The 23897-nt window shown below is 41.3% G+C and overlaps 2 protein-coding genes across 2 annotated transcripts; both read right to left on the bottom strand.

Moving 5' to 3' along the window:
* Positions 1-278: 278 nt before the first annotated feature.
* Positions 279-11320, bottom strand: LOC148128586 (vomeronasal type-2 receptor 26-like). The gene is made up of 6 exons (XM_087948782.1): positions 11262-11320; positions 9431-9722; positions 8721-8933; positions 5601-5819; positions 4797-4926; positions 279-1183 (listed from the first exon to the last, which is right to left on the bottom strand). The coding sequence occupies exons 1-6, from the start codon at positions 11318-11320 to the stop codon at positions 279-281; spliced, it is 1818 nt and encodes a 605-aa protein (XP_087804908.1).
* Positions 11321-13003: 1683 nt separating this feature from the next.
* Positions 13004-17875, bottom strand: LOC148128585 (vomeronasal type-2 receptor 26-like). The gene is made up of 3 exons (XM_087948781.1): positions 17759-17875; positions 15679-15745; positions 13004-14112 (listed from the first exon to the last, which is right to left on the bottom strand). The coding sequence occupies exons 1-3, from the start codon at positions 17873-17875 to the stop codon at positions 13208-13210; spliced, it is 1089 nt and encodes a 362-aa protein (XP_087804907.1). The 3' UTR covers positions 13004-13207.
* Between the last annotated feature and the right edge of the window lie 6022 nt (positions 17876-23897).

The raw sequence follows: 23897 nt of genomic DNA, 5'->3' as shown, positions 1-23897 counted from the left end.
GAATCCTGATCCAGTCTTCTATCACAATGTCTCTCAACCATGGGAATTTTAAGATATGTGGAGAAATATTTTAATATACTTTCAATTGTATTGTACCAAATCTCAAATGTTAATAGAAGTAAAAATAGTATACATTTGAATAGAGATTGTTATAAAATATTTATATGATTTCTAATCATTTACTGAACAAGCCCGTCTCTTATTTCATTATTGTTAAGAAATCATATCAAATTTAAAAAAAAGCCCAAATGTCAAAATAAAACTACTTTCCACATAAATTAGAAATTCTTGTGCCTCATTATATTTTCTCTGTGATTCAGATCTGGCCTCCACAGGATAATATAACATTTGGGGAGAAAGATGCAAGCCAAGAGACCAGCCCCAGAGGCCAAGATGGAGAAGATCTCCACGGCCACCATGTATTTCCCTTTGGTGCTCAGGTAGGTAGGGAGGAAGGTGATCCAAACACAGCAAAAGACCAGCATGCTGAAAGTAATGAACTTGGCTTCGTTAAAGCTGTCAGGCAATTTCCTAGCCAGAAAGGCCACTGTGAAACTCACAAGGGCCAGGAAACCCAGATAGGCCAGGACAGCATAAAACATCAAACCTGAGCCTTCATTACATTCCAATATGGCCTCTCCTACGAAGGAGTGAAAATCCATGTTGGGAAATGGAGGGGAGGTAACCAGCCAGGTGGCACAAATAATTGCTTGGATCAGGGGACAGGCTATCACCATGGAGTTGGTCAGAGGTTTTCCTAAGAGTTTCCTTGTCTTGTTCCCTGGTTTGGTAGCCATGAAAGCCAAAACCACCATGACAGTTTTTGCCAAGACAGAGGAAACTGCAAGGGAAAAGAGAATGGCAAAGTTAGTTTGTCGGAAGAGACAGGTGAGTTTCCCGGGTCGACCAATGAAGAAGAAGGAGCAGAGGAAGCAGAGCAGAAGGGAGACCAGGAGGACATAGGTGAGATCTCGGTTGTTGGCCTTGACAATTGGAGTGTCACGATGTCTAAGGAATATCACCAGAACTACAGTTGTAGTCACAGAAAGAGAAAGAGTGAGGGAAACCAAAATGGATCCCAGGGTGTCTTGATAGGCAAGAAAGTGGATCTTCTTGGCAATGCACCGGACCTTGTCCTCATTGGGATAGTAATCTTCTGGGCAAGGGTCACAGCGAACTGCATCTGAAATCAAGAGTCTTTGTCTTAGGACTTCAGGGTCATCCACTAGGAGTTTTATTCCCCCTCCCCTCCTAGGGTCCCCATTTGATCCCTTTCTGGTGAGCATAACTCACAAAGGAAGTGATGAAAAAAAACTCAGTAGCTTCAGGTGCCTTCAAAGATAGAGATTGTAGGTTCAAAATGAGCACAGGGATCAATTGATTAAAGATCAGGATCTCTCTTCTGCACTTGCATGATTATTTCAATTTGTTTTCACAGGGAGAAATTGGGAATTTGATCTCTTTTCCTCAGATCATATTGGAAGCCCAAAAAGATTGATAGATCTGTCAATTGGTGATCCTGCTATTTGCTTCTTTAAGGACATTATCTGTTGGTGGGTCATAAGATCAGAAACTGACACACACACACACGCCTAGACAAGAACACTCACATCCCTATGTGGAATGGGAGGTCTGTGAGGAGGGAGAATGAATTTTTTCCTATTTCAAATCACTTTCTCTCATCAGGCATCCAGAAATCACTTTCTCCCATCAGGCATCCAGAGACCCCTCCCATCAGGCAGGAAGGGGCTATCAGACACAGGTAGATTGATGTATTTCTCTGACATGCCTGAAAGTTTCCAGGGAAATTGATAATCCCGACATAAGAGGCACACTAAAAGTAACACAAATGAACAGACACACTGCTCTATTAATTCATAAAAAGGATCAGTAGCTGGTTTTCCCTTCGTGTGTGGCAGGAGGAGCAGGAAGGACAGCAAGAAATCTACAAATTGCTGCCTTGACTCCACCATGCATGAAATTGGGTCAGGAGAGAAGCCCTGACAATCATCATTCCTCAGGGGTGGCAAGTTAAACAGTAGGCAGGACCATTTGTATCCACACCCTGAAGCATGTGAAACCACGGGTGGGATTCTACCTGGTCAGACCGGTTCTATAGAACTGGTTGTTATGATTCTGCACAGTTTGGAGAACCAGAAAATTGTGCAACTGGTTGGCCCTGCCCCTCCCTGCACCGTCCACTCACTCCTTACCTGGTATGCGCACCATCAAACTTTCCTGCATTTTCCTTCCCCTCAACCATCAGCTGTTCTGTTGTGCTGGAAGATTTAGATTAGCTAAAACAGTGGTTCCCAAACTTTTTCAGTCCACCGCCCCCTTGGTGCTACAAACTCATCCTCAATGCCCCCCAACCAGGGGCTGGATTCAAATTTCTGTGGGTGTGACCTAATTTGAGGGTGTGGTTTGCTGGTCATGTGACTGGGTGGGCGTGGCTTGCTGGTCACATGACTGGGTGGGCATGGTTTGGTGACTGGCAAACCAAATACAAGTGGTCCTCACTTAATGACCGATTGCTTAGCAAGTGTTCTAATTTATGACTGGCCTCCCCGGAGCTATTTGGCCTGTTTTGGAGTTTTGACAGCCATGCACACACATACACACACTCCCTTCTAACCCTGCTGGAGCAGGTCATTGGACTAGAATTGGCAAAGCATCTCTGATTAGATTCTAGAAGATTCTTGTTGATTTGTTTTATTTGTATTTCTTTATTTTATGTTGCTGAATTGCATTGACATGTGTGTCCCTTCTTGTGCACAACCCAGAAGCTTTTGTGATTCTTTGCCACAAAAATTACCAACCTCTGGCTTTGCTCGACTTTTCAAACGCGCTGCCACCAGTGGCCCCGCAGGTCCACCCCATTGAGCCCGCGGCACTGGAGGGACCTGCCCAAGCAAGTCCAAGCAGAGTGGTGCAACAAGTCAGTGGGGTGAGCCTGAGAGAGGGAAACAGAGAGTGAGAAAAGAAAGAGAGAGAGAGAGAAAGAGAGAAGGAAGAAAAGAAAGAGAAAAGGGAAGGAAATAAAAAGGGACAAAGGAAGGGGGGAAGGGGGGATGGAGGGTGGAGGGAGAGAGAGACAGAGAGAGAGACCTGATGCATCAGATTGAAATGAGGCCTAGTTTAGAGCCCCTTTTCCACACTGAAACATCTTTGCCAGCATCTTTGCCAGCACATTGAAACATCTGTGGCTTCTATTAATTAAAGGTTTTGTGGAAAAAACATGGCCAAGACTATCAGGAAGCTCTCACATTTTGTTGAGGCTTTAAACAGGATCCATTGGACCAGATCTCCACCCTAAAAAATTCCTTTTCCCCAATGTATTACAGTGCCAATTCTGAAGAAGGCAAAACCAAAATGTACTGGTAAATTACAAGGAGAACATGCACACACACACACACACACAAACTCCCTTCTAACCCTGCTGGAGCAGGTCATTGGACTAGAATAGGTATCTCATTATCTTTCTCCTCCCTCCCTCCCACCCTCCCTCCTTTATTTCTTTTTCTTTGTGTCTCTTCCTTCTATTCCCCCCCTCTTTCTTTGTCTGTCCCATTTTCTTTCTGTCCCTTTTCTCTTTCTCTTCTTTCTTCTGTCTTTCTCTCTCTCTCTCTTTCCTCTCTCTCAGACTCACCCCATTGACTTCGTGCACCGCTCCATTTGGAGTTGCTTGGGCAGGTGCCTCCAGTGCAAGGGGCTCAATGGGATGATTCTGTGGGGCCTCGCCCCGAACGCAGCGTTGGGAAAGGAGAGCAAACCAGAGCAAACCAGAGCAAACCAGAACAAACCCGCTCTGGTTTGCTCTCCTTTTGAAAAAGAGAACAAAGCCACTCTGGTTTGCTCCCCTTTCCAAATGCTGTGTTCGGGGTGAGGCCCCACAGGATCACCCCATTGAGCCCCTTACACCAGAGCATGCAAGTCAATGGGGTGATCCTGCGGGGCCTTGCCTTGAATGCGGTGGTGGTGGTGGGATTTTTTCTCACCCCTGAATTGTGCCCTGTGAGGGGCCCACCTCCAGCGCCCCCCTGCCACCTCTTAGTGCCCCCCTGCCGGCCCCCTGCCTCTTAGCACCTCCCTAAGGCATCCCACCACCCCCAGGGGGTGGTACCGCCCACTTTGGGAACCACTAAGCTAGAAAGCAGGAAATCGTTGGATTTCTTGCTTTCTAGCTAATCTAAAAGCAGAGCTGAACCTTCCTTAGGACTGAGGCTTCTATTTTTCAGTGCAGACTCAGGTAGCAGATTTCAAAAAGGTAGTTCTCTGAATGAATATGTGATTCTGTGAGCAACTCAATCTACCTGCCTGCTTTGCTTGATTTTGGGTAAAAGTTGCTCTCTTTTTTCATAAAAAAAATATCAATATTTACATACATAATGTGTTGTGGGCTAATTTTGTGAGTTTGCTTGGTAGCAAATTTTATGTGACAGACTCAGGTAGCAGTTTGCAGAAAAATAGATATCCGAGTAAATCTGTGATTCTGTGAGCAACTCAATCTGCCTGCCTGCTTTGCCTGATTTTGAGTAAAAGTTGTTCTTTTCTTAATAAAAATTCAATATTTACATAAATATTTATAATATTTACATACAAGCCACACCCAGCCAGTCACATGACCACAAAGCTGCACCCACAAATTAGGCCATGCCCACAGAACCAGTTGTTAAGAAATTTGAATCCCACCCTTGTGTGAAGCCTACCACAAGTGACCAAAAATGCTCTTAATGTTTTGATCTACTGAATGGCTTCCTTGAACCTGGAAGATCTACATTTGAAGGTTGCTCTACCTGTCTGATTAGAAATGGTCCCTTCTGGACAAGGGGCACATTGGTAGCAGCAGATCTGCTCGCCTTCTGGCACTCTTCTCCTCTCTCCTGCCTGGCATCTCTTCTTGCCACACCTGGCAAGGGGCACCTTCTAAAAGAGAAAAGAGAAATGCTGTAGGTGACCGAAGCAATGAACATGCTTCCTTTATTCTTTTCCATATTCCTACTTCCATCACCAGAATGACTTTAAAACTAATTTCAACCAGAATCTACAACAGGCCAGGAAATGCCCGGGGGCGGGGGGGGAGATTCAGGCCAGTGGCCACTCCTGACCCACCAATAGATGCTGAACATTGGATCTTGACCTTGGTATGCAAAGGAAAACGTTCAACATTTGAGCATTTCTGAAACAAAGGATAACAAGGATTCAACTAAAGATGAAATCACTCTTGCTTGTTCTAATGACATCCCAGGTTTCAAGCAGAAGTTCTTCCCAATCCCAATGCTTCATGGATTTGTCTCTCTTTTAATTCAGACTGTTTTTTTTAATATATTATTTATTGTTTCTATACTGCTCAGAGTTGCATTTTTGGTGAGACGGGTGACAAATATTTTTTTTTGAAAAATAAAATAAAATAAATGGGCCAGCCACAAATGGCACCTCAAATATGATACATTCAAAGCAGATTTTTTTATCTGAAGCATAACAGGTATTTCTGCAACATTCCAGGTTCAGTAGACCTGTTTTCCAGTTAGAAGAATGTTGGACATCCTGAGATGAAAATGAATCTTTCCTTGAATTGACAAGATTTTCTTTCAGCTCACCTCTGTGGCCCAGATGATTCCATCAGAGTTTATGGTGAAATCTTTGCCTGCAGGATCCCTGAGATCTATTTCTCCAACTTTCACAGGGACAAAAGATTCATTGGGGAGGAGAACCCAGTTGAGAAGATCATAGCGAGCCAATGCCAGTCCATTTTCTGAGAAGGAGATTTCATCACCAGCACTGTTGTTGAACTGGACTTTCCTCAAATAGGGAAGAATCTGAATGAAAAGAGACATTCAGAAATTGGAGTCATTGGCTGAAGGTCAGAAATGAGACATCAAGGCTTCTATTATTGTGTGATGGCCATCATCTTCAGAAATAGTCGTATGTCTGAAAAGCTAGAGGAGTTTTCTTGGCTGAGACCTGAGCAATCAGGAGCAACACCAAATCTTTGACTTCTTTTCCAACACAACAAAAATTTCTGTTTATTTTGAAGAATTTGTACCATGGCTACTTCAACTCCAGTTTTATTAACACAATACCTATCTACAAAAAGTTTAATGCCACATATGAATGGCTTTGCTCCTTCAATACTTGACTAAATACACTTTTAAATTATTCCTTTGGCCCAAGATGATGTAAATAACAAATGCATTTTTGGAACAATTGGATTATTTCTACCACAATGGTGTGCAATTCCACTGGCTTTCCCAAGGAGAGCAGGGTGGAGGAACCAGGTCCAAACAAATGGAGCCATGTGGAAAGAAGCACCTGCCCTGATTTGTCAGTTCATTACCTAGGAAAGCCCAACATTCAGCCATTGATGCTGAAAGCCTGATGGATTTCAGACCATAAACTCTTCAGGGCCACTTTGGAATCCTGCTTGGTGTTCTGAAGTTTACAGAAGTTGCTTTCACACAACAAGCTGAACTGTAGAAGATGGTGTCATTGATGGCTGCCTAGGTGAAATGCTCTCTTGTAGTTTTGATGTTTTCTGTTATTTTCTGTGACTCTCTGAGAATTTCATGCTCAAGAATTGAACTTTTGAATGTCAAACAATGGATTTTACATAACAAGCAGTTTTCTGGGACTATTCCTCCCTTCTCTTCAAATGCAGAGGAAATTCTGACTGAGGGAATGGCAGCTATCTCTTTCGAAGCAGAAGAAGAACAAAAGAAGGAGAAAGAGGGGCAAGAGAGGAGCCATATTACAAAGGCTCAGGAAGCAAATCTCCCCTCTCTGCATTTAACTAATAAATAAAGATAAACAGCTACTTTTAAATAGAAACAACTTAGACTTTTTAAACTGACAGCCCTCTGTTTCATTGAAACGTGACTGGACATCTAACATTAAAAACATTGTCCAGAATAGAATGGGACAGGACAGAATAGAATAGAATAGAATAGAATTCTTTATTGGCCAAGTGTGATTGGATACACAAGAAATTTGTCTCCAATGCAGAAGCTCTCAGTGTATATACAAGCAACAAGAAATAAATTATGTTCATAAAATACAATCATCAATCATAGGATACTAAATAAACAGTCAACATAAATCATACTAGGATGCTAAATAAAACAATATAATTCATAAGATACAAGCATCAAAGTTATAAGAAGATAGTCAGTAGGAAAGATGAGAATAATAATAATAATAATACAGCCTTACTAGATAGTTGGACAGTGTTGTGGAAATCAGTTGTTTAGCAGATTGATGGCATGATGGGGAAAAAACTGTCCTTGTGTCTAGTTGTTTTGATATGCGAGATTGTGTTGTTTCTCTGTGTCATAGAATATTCTGTATGTGGGTATATACATAATATTGTATTTTTGTTCATGAAGTGCATATTGGAGGTGGTGACCCTTTGAGAGCTGTATGCAATGAAATTTCATTTTAATGTATGCCGATTAGTGTACATTCAACGTGTACAATAAAATTATTACTCTACTCTACTCTACTCTACTCTACTCTACTCTACTCTACTCTACTCTACTCTACTCTACTCTTTCTGTATTCTATTCCTATTCCTATTCCTATTCCTATTCCTATTCCTATTCCTATTCTATTCTATTCTATTCTATTCTATTCTATTCTATTCTATTCTATTCTATTCTATTCTCAAACTAAGCAGATGAGTGAGGCTACGTAGGATGCTAAGCCATAGAAACATAGAAAGAGTTACTTAGAGGTAAGATGGGCAGCCTATAAACTTTATAAACAAACAAACAAACAAACAAACATAAACCAAAGTGAAAATGAACTCTTTATTGGTTAGATTCAAGGTTCAGTACCAAGTGATTGCAACTGAGGTGGTTCTGCATGAAATTTGACTAGGACTGATTTGCACAGATATCATTCACAATCACACCAAGATGGCCATCTTTCCCTGGGCTGAATTATTCTCCCTGAAATAGTCACTTCCTGAAACTTTTTTTTGTAGACGTTTCAGGAGTTTATAGGAAGGTATTTCCTTTATGGATCTTATAGGGATCTGGTTTGCTTTAGTTCTCTCCCTCCCTCCTCTATTCCTTCTCAACCAAGTTATATTCCATTCATTCATGCTGTTTTAATATGCTTTCAAATTCATTGATATGGTAGCATAGAGATATTTAATCGGCAATTCAAGAAATACATATGGGAAGCTTCCACTAGATGGATCTGTGGCCTGAATAAAAAGTCCCAGAGATTACCTGCCATGACTGGACATTCGAGATCCTCCTTCCAAGCCTCATCATGACTGTTCGCCCTCTAGATCCATGCAATTCATGCAATGCGTGTGCCACAGCATAAATGGCATTGTAGATATTGTAACTTTCACCTGTCATGCTTGTTTCAAAAACGTAAGATGGCAGGTCCTGTAAATTCTCCTTTCCAGTACATGGCTTTTCCCACTTTTTAAGGATCACTCCTGGTTTGTGGATCTTGCAGACAAAGATTTTTTCCCACCAAAGTGGGAATAAGTCATCTCCTTCTGGGTTCAAAGGGTCTAAAGACAAGAGGAAGTGGCTGAATTCTGAGACATCCCTGGTTTGGTCTTTAAAATGCAAAGTCCCATGGAAGTACTTTCTAAATTGCAACATTTCTCTAGATCCCAACACACTTAGTTCACAATAGGAAGGAAGGATCCAAACTTTCCAAAGTGATATGGATTTTCTATAACGAAATTGAGTGAACCCTACCAGCATAATAGTAAGAGAGTCTCCAAACAGGACAATCACTTCAACTTCAAGCAAAATCTTGAAAACAAGTTGTCCTCCCAACTCCTTAATATCAGAACTGAATATTTCAGGGAAGGCCAAGCAGATCTCCTTCTCCTTGAGCATTGGCACCAGAGATGAGACGAAATGTTCTCCACTGTCATCTTTAGAAGCCACCAGCCCAACCCAGTTCCACTGGAAATACAGGAGCAGCTGGACTAAACCCACATACTGGGGAAATTCACTGGAATTAATCTGGAAGAAGGAAGGATAAACTCTTCTGCCTCCCTGAGAGAACTCAAAGCCAACACCAAGCTGGAGAAAGTGAGATTTTTTTTCAAAGCAATGTTTTACGATGACTTCAGGGAATCACAGTTCTGTGGATTGTGCTCCAATCGGGTTGTTTCTCCCTGAGTTTCAATCTAAACTGCACTGAAAGGGTGGCTACACTTTTATATGAAAACCAGGAAGTAATTCCTCTTGGCAAATACAGCATTTTAACCTTGGAGGTAATATAAAAATGCATCTTGATACATAAAATATAAAAATGAATTAAACTACAGTGTGGAGCCTCTAAATCATATATCCCTGAAATGCCTTTCCCACCACCAAACACCTTTTGTTTCATCTTTGTCTTCAGTGTGTTTCTGTTGTTGGTCTACCTCAGGTTGCATCCAATGGAGCCCCCTTACCTGAGGGATCTTGAAGAGGCTGAAGATGGAGGCCATCTGCCTTGAGGATTTGGGGTTGAGACCCCCGATGACAGAGAGCAGGGGATCCTGCCTGTCACATTTGTAACCTGGAACTGTTTGGCCTCGTGTGGAGAGCAGGGAGAGGCTGATGAGATAACTATTCCTCTCAGTGTCATCATAGTCATAAATGTGGAAGCCAAGGGTGATGTTTGGGAGCAGAATCTGATTCCTGTTCACCTCTCTGACTGCAAACTTCAAGGTCAGGAAATGCTGGTAGCTCTTGCTTTGGGGCCTATAGTGAGAAAAAAAATCATTATGGAACAATTTCTATGCGTGGTGGAGTTTGCCTTACCTCATTTTGCTGTTCTTTAGACCAAAAGTCTCATGTTTCTCTAGGTTAGCATTTAATTTAAAAATTAATAAATGAAATCCCTTGGATGGCTTTGCAAGAAAGGAGAGAAGCTTGTATAGCTCTCTGTCATTTCTCCTTCATCACTTTCCTCTAGTGATTGCAATCCTTCCCAGTTGCTCTTCTACAACCCAGATCAATTTGGCTGTGTCTTTGAGCAGCTTCTCCAGGCCTGCTGAACACAAAATCGTGTGTGTGTGTGTGTGTCTGTGTCTCTCTGTGTGTTTGTGTGTGACAGACAGCACAGATTTATAGAAGGCCATCAGTTATGAGCACTGCTGATTCTAAAACTAAGCTTTATATATTTCAGTGTCCCATATTGGAAAAGAAATGAGTTTTTATTTGAGCTTTCCACCATGACTTTCTGTCCCGATTAATACTACAGCTCAACTTCTTCTAAAGGCCAGCAGACTTTCAAAACTGTTACCACCCTCAATTGTGGTTTATCATTTTCCTGATGATGAGTTCTGAAAAGATCAGCAATTGGAGACTTATTTTTTTTAAATAATATTGACTTCATTTGCATGTCGTCCATCTCACCATCAAGGTGACCCTTTATTGTGAAAAGCACGAAGATCTGAGCTACACTAGGACTTGCAAAGGCCACTAGGACAAGTAATTCTGAAGAGGGACCTTGAATCTGAAACAAAGCAAACCATCACACATCTCTTTCCACCCCAGGTGAAACTTACACCAGAGTATAAGAAATCATGGATGGTTGTTTTTTAAAGTCTGTGTGGTTGAAGTAAATCATGTTTGTCAGGAACAAATTCCCACCAATCTTGAAATCACCAGGCGTGTGATAGTCTTGCTGACTCTGGAAAGTGTTGGCCGATACACAAGTGACTGGAATCCTCTTTGCAGAAGTTGGAGGCAAAAGCCAGAAGAGCAGCAGCAGCAGCAGGAGAGGCAGCCCAATCATTGTGGTCCCCTTTCCAGAAATCCAGATTTGTGCAAAAGCAGAATTGCAGGTATCACCTGAAATCTCACCTGAGCTTCAGCAGAGTAGAGCCCAGCCCTGCAACCTGGATGGCCTTAGGGGAAATTTATACCAAGCATGCTTTCTCTTACCTATGTTTGTGCTATGGCCGAAGAGAAAATTAAGGCCAGCTGAGTCACACTTAAGCAAAGGAATTAGCTGTTTGCAAGACAAAGTAACATGAGGTGTCCTGCCCCAATAGGGAAACTCAGTGCCTGTTTTCTAAAGCAGGCTTTATCTTGGAAGATTTTTATGGATAGAAATCCACAGGGGATCCATTGGGAATTACTATTCTTTCGGTAATTGCAAGGAGAAGCAATATCCTACCCACTTAGCATTAGATTTTGTTTGTGCACCAGAAGGGGGAAATCATGCTTATGTCTCTTGTCATCCATAGAGCAGAGGGAGTTGAGAATCACGATGAAGCTGGGTATTTGACCTACGTGAAACTGAGCACAAGATGGAGCTTGACCTCTGGCATAGTTTGAGTGTTGTGAGGCATGGTGGCCAATGAGAATCAGTTGTACCCGAGTAAGTGTGAGCAATCATACAAACTCTTGGATGGAATAACTGGTTTATTTACAGTCACACGGCAGGAGATGAAATTAGAAGCTAACTTCTCCCACAGGTCTTAAAAACAGACAAGAGGATCCATGAAGATGTTAGGCAGATCTAAACTCGACTAGAATATTATCTAACAACTAACTGAAGCCATAAAACTTTGTGTGTTGTGTTTGTCTTGTGAAGTGTGTTTCTGTTTGTGTTTGAAGTATGGTATACCTCTGGCCTGGCTAGGATAATAAGAATGAGTCCACAGAATTATGTGGTTTCCTCCTTTCTCTGAAGCTGGTTCTAGTCAGTGTTGGTTGGAGGGAACAAACTGAGCCCAAATCCCTGATTTTCAAGGTGCCTCAGGAGGCCTCTTCTATTTGAGGTCAAGACCTACTGTTGGAAATAAAAATACATCTGGCTCAGTTCCAAGCTGGGAGAAAGATGCTGAAAATAAAATGGAGGCTGGAGGCTGATTGGAAAGAAAGGTCCATTTATTGATTAACAGAACCACCAGGGTTTGTGGTTCTGGTGCAGCTGACCAAATGGTTGAGTGAGTGGATGGATCTTTATAAGTTTCAGAGATGCTGCTAGGAGAGTTGTGCAAAGTTTGAAATGTCCTTGTAGGAGATTGCACAATGTAGTGAGCTTTGTGCCATCTGCTAAATGGTAGTGGGTTAATCCTATTATGTCCTGAAGGATCATGTCCTGTTCTTCTTAATCCCAACACCCTGAAGCTGAAGGTCTTTTGTTTTGTAGATAGGCTGGCCCAATCTTTCTTAATGGACACCAAATATCTGCTGGGGGGAGGCCATTAAGAGAGACTTGGGGGGCTGCTTCCTGCCTTTAAAAACATGTTTCTCCATTTCTCCCTTTGGGGAAATATAATATCTTGCCTTTTTAATATTCCTCAAAATATTTCATTCTTCTATGAGGGTTTTCCCCCCCTACACTATGATGATATTAGTGAGGTTTTGGCATGACTCACTAGTCCACCTGTTCAACCACACAATAGTAACCACGGTTCCTTCACAAACATCCAGGGGATTTGCTTAAAGTCAGCATCTTAGGAGGATTCAGCATGAAGGGAAGGAGCTCCAGATGAAATCAAAACAAAATAAGAAGGGTTTGCGAGGCCTCGTGAGGAAGAGGCTGAATAAACAGAGCCAAAGCCCAGGCATCAGAGAAAGAAGGAAACCAAAAGATAGACTTCCTGATGAGAAGAAGCAACTGAAAAGGAGGCAGCAACTGAGTAAACCAAGGAGCCAGAAACTAAGGAGAAGCAATAACCATCAGGCCTTCGTCTCAGGTCAATGCTGGAATTAATAGAATTAATTGAAAGAAAACATTAGTAGGGAATTCAGCAAAGCCTCAGGAATCAGTGGAAAGAAACATGCTTAAAAACACTGAAAGTGAAACAATGCCAACATATTCTTAAAAATGATTTTGATTAAAATAAAGTTGGAAAATGTCATGTTGGAAACAAATATCTAAATATATAATACCAACATTTATTGCCAAGTTGATTTTTGGATCTATGGTACAATGGGCATGAATAAAAAATGTGATTATTGCAGATTAACAAACATCCTATGATTATTCACACCACTTGGTTTCCAATTATTTAATGGGCAAGGCCATCTCTAAGCTCCTTATTTCTTAGAAATGAGATCAAATGGAAACATGTTCAAAATCAAAATAAAGACTCCCAATACCTGGGGGGGAGTAGGGCATTTTAAAGGGTTTTTATGTTGTGGTTTTTAATGGTGTAATCCAGTTGGAGTTACCTGTGTATAAGTTAGATGGCAATGTAATTATGTTTCATAAATACATAATATAATCAAAGACCCTTGTGCCTCATAATATTCTCTCTGAAATTAAGATGGGGCCTCAGTAGGATAATGAAGCATTTAGGGAAAAAGATGCAAGCCAAGAGTCCAGCACCAGAGGCCAAGATGGAGAAGATCTCCACAGCCACCATGGACTTCCCTTTGGTGCTCAGGTAAGTGGGGAGGAAAGTGATCCAAACACTGCAAAATACCAGCATGCTGAAAGTAATGAACTTGGCTTCATTAAAGCTGTCAGGCAATTTCCTAGCCAAAAAGGCCACTGTGAAACTGATGATGGCCAGGAAGCCCAGGTAGGCCAGGACAGCATAAAACATTGAAGCTGAGCCTTCCTGACATTCAGAAATGATCTCACCAGTCAAGGAGTGGAAGTCCAAGTTGGGAAATGGAGGGGAGGTTACCAGCCAGGTGACACAAAGAACGGCTTGGATCAGGGGACAGGCTATGACAATGGAGTTGGTCAGTGATTTTCCTAAAAGTTTCCTTGACTTGTTCCCTGGTTTGGTAGCCATGAAAGCCAGAACCACCATGACAGTTTTTGCAAAGACAGAGGAAACTGCAAGGGAAAAGAGAATGGCAAAGGCAGATTGTCGGAAGAGACAGGTGAGCTTCCTGGGTCGACCAATGAAGAGGAAGGAGCAGAGGAAGCAGAGCAAGAGGGAGACCAGAAGGATGTAGGAGAGATCTCGATTGTTGGCCTTGACGATTGGTGTGTCATGATGTTTAAGGAAAACTGCCAGGACTGCTGATGTGGTCATAGAGAGAAAAAGAGTGAGAGATGTTAATGAGTAGCCCAGGATGTCTTGATAAGCAAGGAAGTGGAGTTTCTTGGCAATGCAGTGATCTTTATCCTTGTTGGGATATTGGTCTTCTGGGCAGGGGTCACAACGAGCTGCATCTGAAATGAGGAGTCAGTGTGCATTTCATGGTGAATCAACAAGGGCAAATCACCCAGCCTTATTGGTGACGCTGGGAATAGGTTAGTCAGAAAAACAGATCTGTTCTCTGTCTCACCGTCTCTGCTTTATGATTGAAATCCAGTCATTCAATCTTTTTTGCAGGGAAGGATTAGCAGACCTGGCTAGATGGATCTCCTGTTTCTCCAAGAAGTCTTTGAATATCCTGGGAGATTGACAGTTCTGAAAAAGAACTATCCTTTATCCTGGGGTGGGATTCAAATTTCTTAACAACCAGTTTTATGGACATGACCTAATTTGTGAGTGTGGCTTGGTGGTCACGTGACTGGCTGGGTGTTGCTTGTATGTAAATATTGTAAATATTTATGTAAATATTGAATGTTTTTAATAAAAAGAGCAGCTTTTACCCAAAATCAGGTAAAGCAGGCAGACAGATTGAGTTGCTCACAGAATCATAGATTCATTCAAAAATCTATCTTTCTGCAATCTGCTACCTGAGTCAGCACTGAAAAATAGAAGCTAGGAAGGTTCAGCTCTGCTTTTAGATTAGCTAGAAAGCAAGAAATCCAACGACTTCCTGCTTTCTAGCTAATCTAAATCTCTTGGCACAGATTCATGAATAAGAGAATCTGCTGAAAAGTATGAATATACTGAAGCATGCAAATTCTACCAAAATGATGCTAAAATTAATATGTTTTTTCCCACTGAATGGCTGGAAGACCAACATTTGAATGTTCTACCTGTCTGATCAGAAATGGTCCCTTCTGGACAAGGGTCACATTGGTAGCAGCAAACCTGCTGGCCCTCTGGAACTCTTCTCCTCTCTCCTGCCTGGCACCTCTTCTTGCCACACCTGGCAAAGGGCACCTTCTAGAAGAGAAAAAGAGAAATGGTTGAGATTGCTTAAGCAATGAACATACTTCATTGATTCATTTCCCCATTCCTATTTCCACCTTCAGAATGTTTTCAAAAGAAATGGTCAACCAGGCCCTACCAGAGTGATAGGCTCCAGAGGGATTCAGGCCAGTGGCAATCCTGACCCATGAATGGATGCTGGAGATTAGAACTGGAACCCCAAAATGCAAAGGACATGCAGCTACAGCTTTTCTAAAATAAAGAATCATGAGGATGCAACTGAATGGGATTGGTCCATGGAAATGATTCTTGCCTGCTTTAATGGCGTCCTGAGTTTCAAGCAGGAATTTTTTCCCAATCTCACCACATCTTGGACTTTTCAGAAGCCAAATCTCAAATATGTTTAAACCCAAAACAGGTTTTTCATCAAACTCCTGAATTTTTTTTATAAATAGACCTATTTCCCAGTTAAAAGTGTGTTATGCATCCCCTGGAGTGAATGAATCCTTTGCTTAATGTACAACTTTTCCTTCTAGCTCACCTTTGTGGCCCAGATGATGGCATCAGAGTTAATGGTAAAAGCTTGTCCCGGGAAGCCATGGAATCTATTTGTCCAACTTTCATGGGGACAAAAGATTGATTGGGGAGGAAGAGCCAGTTGAGAAGATCATAATGAGAAGAAACCAACCCACTTTCTGAGAAGGAAACTTCCTCTCCAGCACTGTTGTTGAACTTGATGTTCCTCAGATAGGGAAGAATCTGAAAAAAAACACGACACCTGGGATTAATTGGCTGAATCCTGGTTACCAGTGCATGCAAAATAGATATTTGTGCAGGTAAGATTATCAACCTTGATGCCAACCAAAACCAAACATTTAATAGTGAGTGCCATACAATGTGCACTAATCAAACTGGCGGCAAGAAAGTAGGGGCAGGCAGGCGCAACACAGGTTATGTAGACAGTAAACACAGTGTCAGACATAAAGATCTCAAGTGCCTATATACAAATGCACAAAATCTGGGGAACAAACAAGGTGAACTCGAACTACGAAGACATGAAGGTAGATATCATATAGTTGGAATAACAGAAACTTGGTGGGATGAAACTCATGATTGGAACATATTGGTAGAAGGATACCCTAACCCTAACCCTAACCCTAACTCTAACCCTGCATATGCTGAAGTTGACAGAGGCTTAACACAACAAACAAAGCAGTACAAGAAACAGTTTAATAAAAAATGGGGTGGAGTCACACAAAAAATCTAAGCTGCCATAATCTAAACCAACATTAAAATGAATTGAGTGTCCAAAAAAGAATGGACTGTGCTGAAGTAGATAAATTCACTATGGAACTGAAAGGGAAAGAGGATTGGGAATACTATGTGACATGGGAGAGGTGGTACGAATGGGTGAAGGATAAGGATAAAAATAATGTATAGTCACAAAATAAGAAACATGTATATACAATGACACAATAACTGTTAAAGTCACCAAGATTACCTGCCATGACTGAATACTTGAGATCCACTTTCTAAGCCTTATCATGGCTTGTTGTGTTCTTGATCCATGCATTGCATGCAATGAGTGTGCCACAGCATAAACAGCATTGTAGATATTGTAACTTTCACCTTCCATGCTTGTTTCAAAAATGTAAGAAGGTAGATTCTGTAAATTCTCCCTTCCTGTACATAGTTTCTCCCCCTTTGGAATGATCCTGCCTGGTTTGCCCATCATGCAGCCAAACAACCTTTCCCAACACAGCAGAAGAAAGATGTCCCCTTGTGCCTTCAGGGGGTCTAAAGACAGGAGGAAATGACTGAATTCTGAGACATCCCCAGTGTGCTGCCCAAAATGCAAAGCCCCATGGAAGGGCTTTACAGCTTTCAATATGTCTTGATTCCTCATCACGCTAAGTTTCCAATGGGAAGTTAAGATCCAAACTTTCCAAAATGATGTCTTCCTCAAATGTTCATGGACACTCATTGCCACCTGTACATTTGTAATACTATTGGGGTCTCCAAACAGAACAATCACTTCAGCTTTAGACCAAGTCTCGGAAATATGCAGTATTTCCAACATTGGAGTAGTAAGAAAATTTGATTTCAACTTTTCAGTGAAGGCCAGGCAGATCTCCTTCTCCTTCAGCATTGGCATCAGAGATGAGATGAAACGTTCTCCACTGTCATCTTCAGGTGCCAGAAGACCAACCCAGTTCCACTGGAAATGCAGGAGCAGCTGGACTAAACCCTCATACTGAGCAAATTCCTTGGGATTAATCCAGATGAAGGAAGGATAAATGCTTCTGTCTCCCGACAGAAGTCAAAGCCAATGCCTAGCTGGAGAAAGTGAGATTCTTGGTAAATTTTAGGGATCACCATTATGTGAATTATTGTCCCACCAGTTAGGCTGGCTCACTTTGAGTGCCAAGCTTAATTTTTACATATTAAGGATTACATATTAAGAAGAAGAGGTAACATATTTTTCCTGGTCGTGACAGGTCAGAAGGCAAGGAACTATACATCAATTTAGTACAGAGAATAGACTGCACTAAAAGGATGGTTACACTTTTAGGAAAAGAAGAAATTCCTCTTGGAAAATATAGCTTTTCAGATTTATCTTATCTATCATTTCTAGGTTCTATAAAACCATATTTTGACAAAGAAAATACAAATATATGCTCCCTCCCCAAACAACTTTATTTTCACCTTTGGTTTCTGTGTGTGCTTCTGTTATTTGTCTATCCGACACTGTATCCAGTGAAGCCCTCTTACCTGTGGGACCTTGAAGAGGCTGAAGATGGAGGCCATCTGCCTTGAGGATTTGGGCTTGAGATCTCCAATGACAGAGAGCAGAGTGTCCTGCCTGTCACATTTGTAACCTGGAACCATTTGGCCTCGTGTGGAGAGGAGGGAGAGGCTGTTTGAGCAAACCTCTGTCTCAGTCTGAGAATTGCTATAGATGTGGAAGCCAAGGGTGATGTTGGGGAGGAGAACTAGATCCTTGTTGACCTCTCTGACTGCAAACACCAAGGCTATGAACTGCTGGTAGTTCTTGGGTACAACTCTACGGTGAGAAAATCATTGGGGAAATTTTAAGGAAAGCTTTTGTGGGTTGATAGAGTTTATCCTGCTCCCCCTCCTTTGTAGCAAGAAATCCCAAATTGTTTTGTTGCTAAGGCTGTTCCTTGATTAATATTTGATGGCCTTGAGAGAAAGGAGAAAATCTTGTCTGTCCATATCCCACATCATTTTATACCTCTCTATTGTCCCTCCCTTCTTCACTTTGCTCCAATGGGTATAGTCCTTCCCAATTGCTCCTCTTCTACCCTAATCCATTTGGTCCTCTCTTGGAGCAGCTTCTTCTGATCTGGTAACTATTGCCGAGTACCAGACTTCAGTGGGGGTCAGAACTCTGATTTATTGAAGGCCATTATTCACTAGCAATCCTGATTCCGAAATGGAGGAATTTCTTCAAACTCCTCCACAGTGTCAATGGGTTGGACCTCATCTTTGAGTTTTGCATCAGGAGCTTCTGTCCAAATTAATATTATAAGCCAACTTCTTCACAAGGCCAGCACAATTTCCAAGGGTTGTCCTTCCTCCATTTTTTGGTAGTTTATTAGCTTCCTGAGTTCTGGAAAGATGGAGAATTCTAGCCTATTTCATGAGTTAAATTCTTTCCTGAGAAAAGCACAAAGATCTGAACTATGGTAGGACATTGCAAACGTCACTAGAACAAGTATTTCTGAAAAGAGTCGCTGAACACAAAGCAAACCAAATAATTATTTACATCTTTCCCCTTTGGGTGAAACTTACAAAATATCCTCCAAAAGTCGAGATGGTTTTATACGAAAGGACTTGATGCTGAATGCATGTATAGTTCCCAGGGGAAAATTCCCACCAATAATGAAATCACCAGGCCTGTAAAAGTCTCTCTTACTCTGTAAAGTATTTGTCAACACACACACAGTTTGTATCCCCTTAGCAGAAGTTGGAGGCAGGAGCCAGAAGAGCAGCAGCAGAAGGAGAGGCAGCCCAGTCATTCTTCTCAGCTTTCCTCCTAGATCAGAAGTCAAGAGGTTGTTTTTTTCTTTTCTTTTTTGCAGAACTTGAATCGCAGGGAGGACTTGAAATATCAGCACAGCTTTAGCACAAGAGAGCTAGTCTGTGCCAACTGGATGGCCTCAAGGCAAATTTGTATCCAATTATGCTTCCTCTTACTTATGCTTGATTTATGACCAAAGAGATTACTAAGGCCAGCTGAGTCGCAGCAAACCCTGGAGTTGGTTCTTTGCAACACAAGGCAAGGTGACATGTTCTTCCCCCACCAGGCAAACTCCAAGCATCTAATTTAAAGCAGGTTTTATCTTGGAAAATTTTTGTGGGTAGAAATCCATAGGGGATACATTAGAAATTACTGTTCTTCTGATAATTGCATGGAAAAGCAATTGTCCTATTTACTGAGGGATAGCTACTCTTCATACAGCAGACAGAGAAAAATGAGTTTGGGTCTCCTGTTGTTAATCCACAGATCAGATGCTGTTAATAGTCATCTGTTGGGTACTTGAGTTATGTGAAACTGAGCATGTCCACAAAAGATGGAGGTTGGCTTCTTCCCTAATTTGCTTGGATAGTATAGGTGTGGGCATGGTGGCAGTTGACAATCAATTGTACCCTAATAAGTCTGGGCAATCATACCAACATGTGGATGGAACAAGTGCTATATATAAATACCAACTTGGCGGGTGATGAAATTATACAATAACTCTTCCCATAGAACCTAAAAGTTGGCAGGAGAATCTCTCAAGGTATTAGGTTAATTAAAACTCTATAGGAAGGTTGTCCAAGAAGGAGCTGGAATCATAAAAGTTTGTCTGCTCTGTTTGTCTTGGGAAGCAGGTCTTCAGAATTGTGAACTGGTATGGGAAAGACAGCATCACCCATGGTAAACCTCTGGATTGGCTGGGGTAATAGGAATGTGTACATAGTATTATGTAATCAGCAGTGGGACCCTACGTGTTCTTTCAAGTCCCTAATCTTTTGGCTGAATATAGAGACAAGCAGTGCAACACTACAAAGGCTTCCATGCAAAGTCCATTTATTGGATTGTACTAGGCATCCTCAAATATAACTCACAGTTACGTCAAGATTCATCTAACGTAAATCATCTAAAGTAAATTGATCTGGCAGAAAAGAAGATAAAATATAATGAATATGAAGATATATAATGATGCATTAAGGATTTAAAGAAATAGATTAAGCAATGTATTGGAAAAATTATAAAATAAGATGGGAAAAGCTTGATGATTAAAATTAAAGAAAATATATAAAATAAGATTAAGATAAGTTATTAAATGTGAAAGACGAATAGAAAATGAAATCAAGTTTGTAATGGAAATGTGTTAACCTGGAATCATGCTGTTCACTGAAAAAAAGATATTTTTTCCTGTAATATATGAAAATTGAATAAAACTTTTGCAAAAAAAAAAAAAAATTCATCTAACGTCCAATCTTTGCCGCAATAGTTGCCTCCATATTGTAAAAAGATGGTTACCTTCATCCCATGGTGATATACCAAAGGAAGACTCCAGCATGATGCTGGGGTCCTGGTAAGAATGCCCAAAAACTCCCCAGCCCAACCAAAGGTCAATTCAGTGACCAATCAGGATTACAGATGTGACCACGTGACAAGAACTACATCTCCCAAGGGGCATTAAATACATTTCCCAGGAAGCATTCCCTTAAGGGCACAGCTCTCATTCCCAAATTAACTATATACTGTCTAACCAGCACATGTTCCATTTATTTATGCGCTCAGCTTTCCACACATCAGCTGAGGCTCTGCAGCGCCAATCATCTGAGAGGATAAAGAACAGAAAAGCATATGGGCGGATGGGAGGGCCAATCCCGTGCTTTTCTCTTCTTTCTCCTCTCAGATGATTGTGGGAGGCTTTTTCCTTTGTTTCACTCTTCAAAATTGATATCTGGAGGCAAGATGATTGCTAGAAAGTTCTCCCTCTCTGATGCATTTCTGCCATCACGCAGATAAAAGAGCACAGAATGACAGAGTTGGAAGGGACCTTGGAGGTCTTCTAGTCCAACCCCTGCTTAGGCAGGAAAACCTATACTATTTCAGGCAAATGATTGTCCAATCTATTTTTAAAAACTTCCTGTGTGTTTTTTATAATTTTATTTATTTTCAAAATACATATAAAATTTACATTTTAATAGTTCCGTGTCAAGCGTTACTTATATACTTAAGTACAATATTTACAATTCTTTAATCCTGAATTAATATGTAATTAATTCATTAGCAGAGAAGCAGTCATGAAGTTCAATCACGTCCACATCAGGGTGGGATTCTTCAGGTTTGCACCTATTCACTAAAACCGGTTGTTAACACTCTTAGTAGTTTGGAGAACCGGTTGTTAGAAGAAATTACTGACCTAATCCTGTAAGGAAGGCAGGAAGGAAACATTCTGGTGTTGCTTACAGAAACTGCCTCTCCGTTGACCCTTATTACATTCTTGGCAGGACTAGACTTCCTGTCTCAGCAACTTCTCTGGAGTTTTTTCCCTCCTTTGCTGGTCCTTTGCTTGTGTGGTGTGACCATTCAAAGTTACAATGGCACTGAAAAAAGTGACTTATGACCATTTTTCACACTTACGACTGTTGCAGCATCCCCACAGTCATGAGAGGCCAGGTGAGGAGATGCGTGCCTCGATGTGAGTGATATTGAGTTGGCCACACCCAGCCAATAACATGACCACCAAGCCACGCCCACCAGTCACATGACCACCAAGCCACGCCCACCCACCTAAGCCATGCCCACAGAATCGGTTGTTCAAATTTTTGAATCCCACCCCTGGTCCACATCTTAGTCATATTTAGGAGGATGAGAAATTCAGGTATTTTATTCACGAGGCTTCTTGCATTGAGTAGTTTGCATTTGAGGCCGGCAGTAGTTGGAATTGAGGTAGTAGGGGGCGTGCGTGCCTAGTCTTGGGTGATGGTGGATGGGTTGAGGTAGGGTTGTGGTTGAGGGTAAAAGCTGAGTATTGGGTTGCGTGGCTTACTTTTGATACAGTCAGCATGGTAGTCAATGTACAGGTCCTTCTCTCCATTGTCTAGACGGTTTTTGAGTTCGATGCGGAGTACACGGGAGCGGGCACGTTGCTGTATGGTTAGGTCAGGGCGGCAACGGAGGTTCTTATGGTTGGTGTTGGTTTTGGCGAGTGAGTTTATAGTATAAATGAATTTACGTTTGCTTGATTCATTTTTGCAAATGACCCTGCACAAGCGTGGGGCCACAGAGCCGTCTCTATTTTTGAGCTCTCGGTTGATGCGGGAAATGTCAAGTATTTCATCAGCGGAGATGGTTGATGCTTGATAATCTCTGATGATGTTTCGGACAGTTGTGATGTCATCATTGACATTGATGTCTTCTAGACCAAATAAGATGGCGTTTGGACGTTTCCGTTCATGCTCAATGGCTTCTTTGATGAGGATTGGGATGTCAATATTTGTCTGGGTTGTGTTTATTTGTGGATTGGGTTTTGGATTGGATTGTGGTTGTTGGGTAGAGATGTGGTTTGTATCTATTGGATGTTCAGGTTTTTGCGTTGTGTCTTTTTTTTCAAGGTTGGATATTCTTTCTTTTACGGCGTCCAGGGATGCTACAATGGTGTTGAGGATGTTTTAATGGTTTCAATGGTAGGGGATGTTTCAATGGTTTCGATGGTATCAACTCTTACAGACAGATCCAGTTTGGGTCTGCATGATTTGCAGAAATATGGAAACTCATTGGATGATTCTAGGTATTGAATCATTTGGTCAGGTAATCCCAAGCAGTCATGATGAGTGTATTTTTTACACAGAGAACATTTGATGGAGTTTTCATTGTCCTTTTTGATTTTTGTAGCATTTAAGGCATGTGCAGGAGTCTTGTGGTTCATTGGTGGGGATTATCTTCTCTTTAGGTTGTGGATAGGCGTACGATTTTCTTTTTGGCATGGTAGGGTTGTTAAAAATAGTACGTTGATTGAATTAATTAAAGGAACAATTTTGGGTAATCTATATAGCCAATATTACATCAAACAATCAATTGCAGTAATCTCTCAAGTCAGATAATATTCCTGAGCAACAATCAGCCTGATCAATTAATTACTCTAATCACTAATCAATTAATTACACTAATCATTAATCACACTGTTGATTTAAATTCACTAAATCAATGATTTTGCTATTCAATTAAATTACATGAATTTTGATCTTTTAAACTAGTCAGTAATCACACTATTTGCACTAAACACTCTAATCACACTAATCAATTAAAAACAATAAATCAATTAAACCATTAATAAAATATTTTGTAGAAATTGATTATCTAATCGTTGATATAGGTGATGAGGTAGAAAAGTTGTAAGTTTTGAGGTAATGAGGTAGTATTAAGAGTCTGCAAGGAACGGGTTAATTGTTTTACTAGCAGCTGGATGAGAGGGATTTATCGCTCTGTAAACAGGAAGTTGTAATACAATGTTCCAAGGGTTTTTGACCGAGTGAAGGAAAGGGCTTGGCTTCTAAGAACAGAGGAAAACCAGCTATTCTTCTTTGTTTTGTTTTCCCTTGATGAATGAGATTTCTGGGCCCCTCCTAGTTAACTGAATACACTTTCAAAGTTTGTTGCTTTTAAGAGAAAGAGGCACTGTCTTGCACTGGTAAATTCAAACAGTTTATATTTTTACGGCTTCAATATACCTCTGTTTCTATCACTCCTGGAGTCCGGATTAGCAATTTGGTGGGGAGAAGAGAGGGAAGAGGGAAATGGGGGCGGCAGGGAGGAGGCAGTCTGCTTCACACCCTGGCTGCAAACTTCTGGAGACAGACTCACAGCTCCCGGTGCTTACCGCCC

This window comes from Notechis scutatus, unplaced genomic scaffold, assembly GCF_049901735.1.
Source record: "Notechis scutatus isolate UNSWTSFEM ecotype Mainland unplaced genomic scaffold, rNotScu1.2 NSCUSCF19, whole genome shotgun sequence".
Taxonomy (NCBI): Eukaryota; Metazoa; Chordata; class Lepidosauria; order Squamata; family Elapidae; genus Notechis; species Notechis scutatus.
This window is presented reverse-complemented; position numbering and strand designations above follow the sequence as displayed.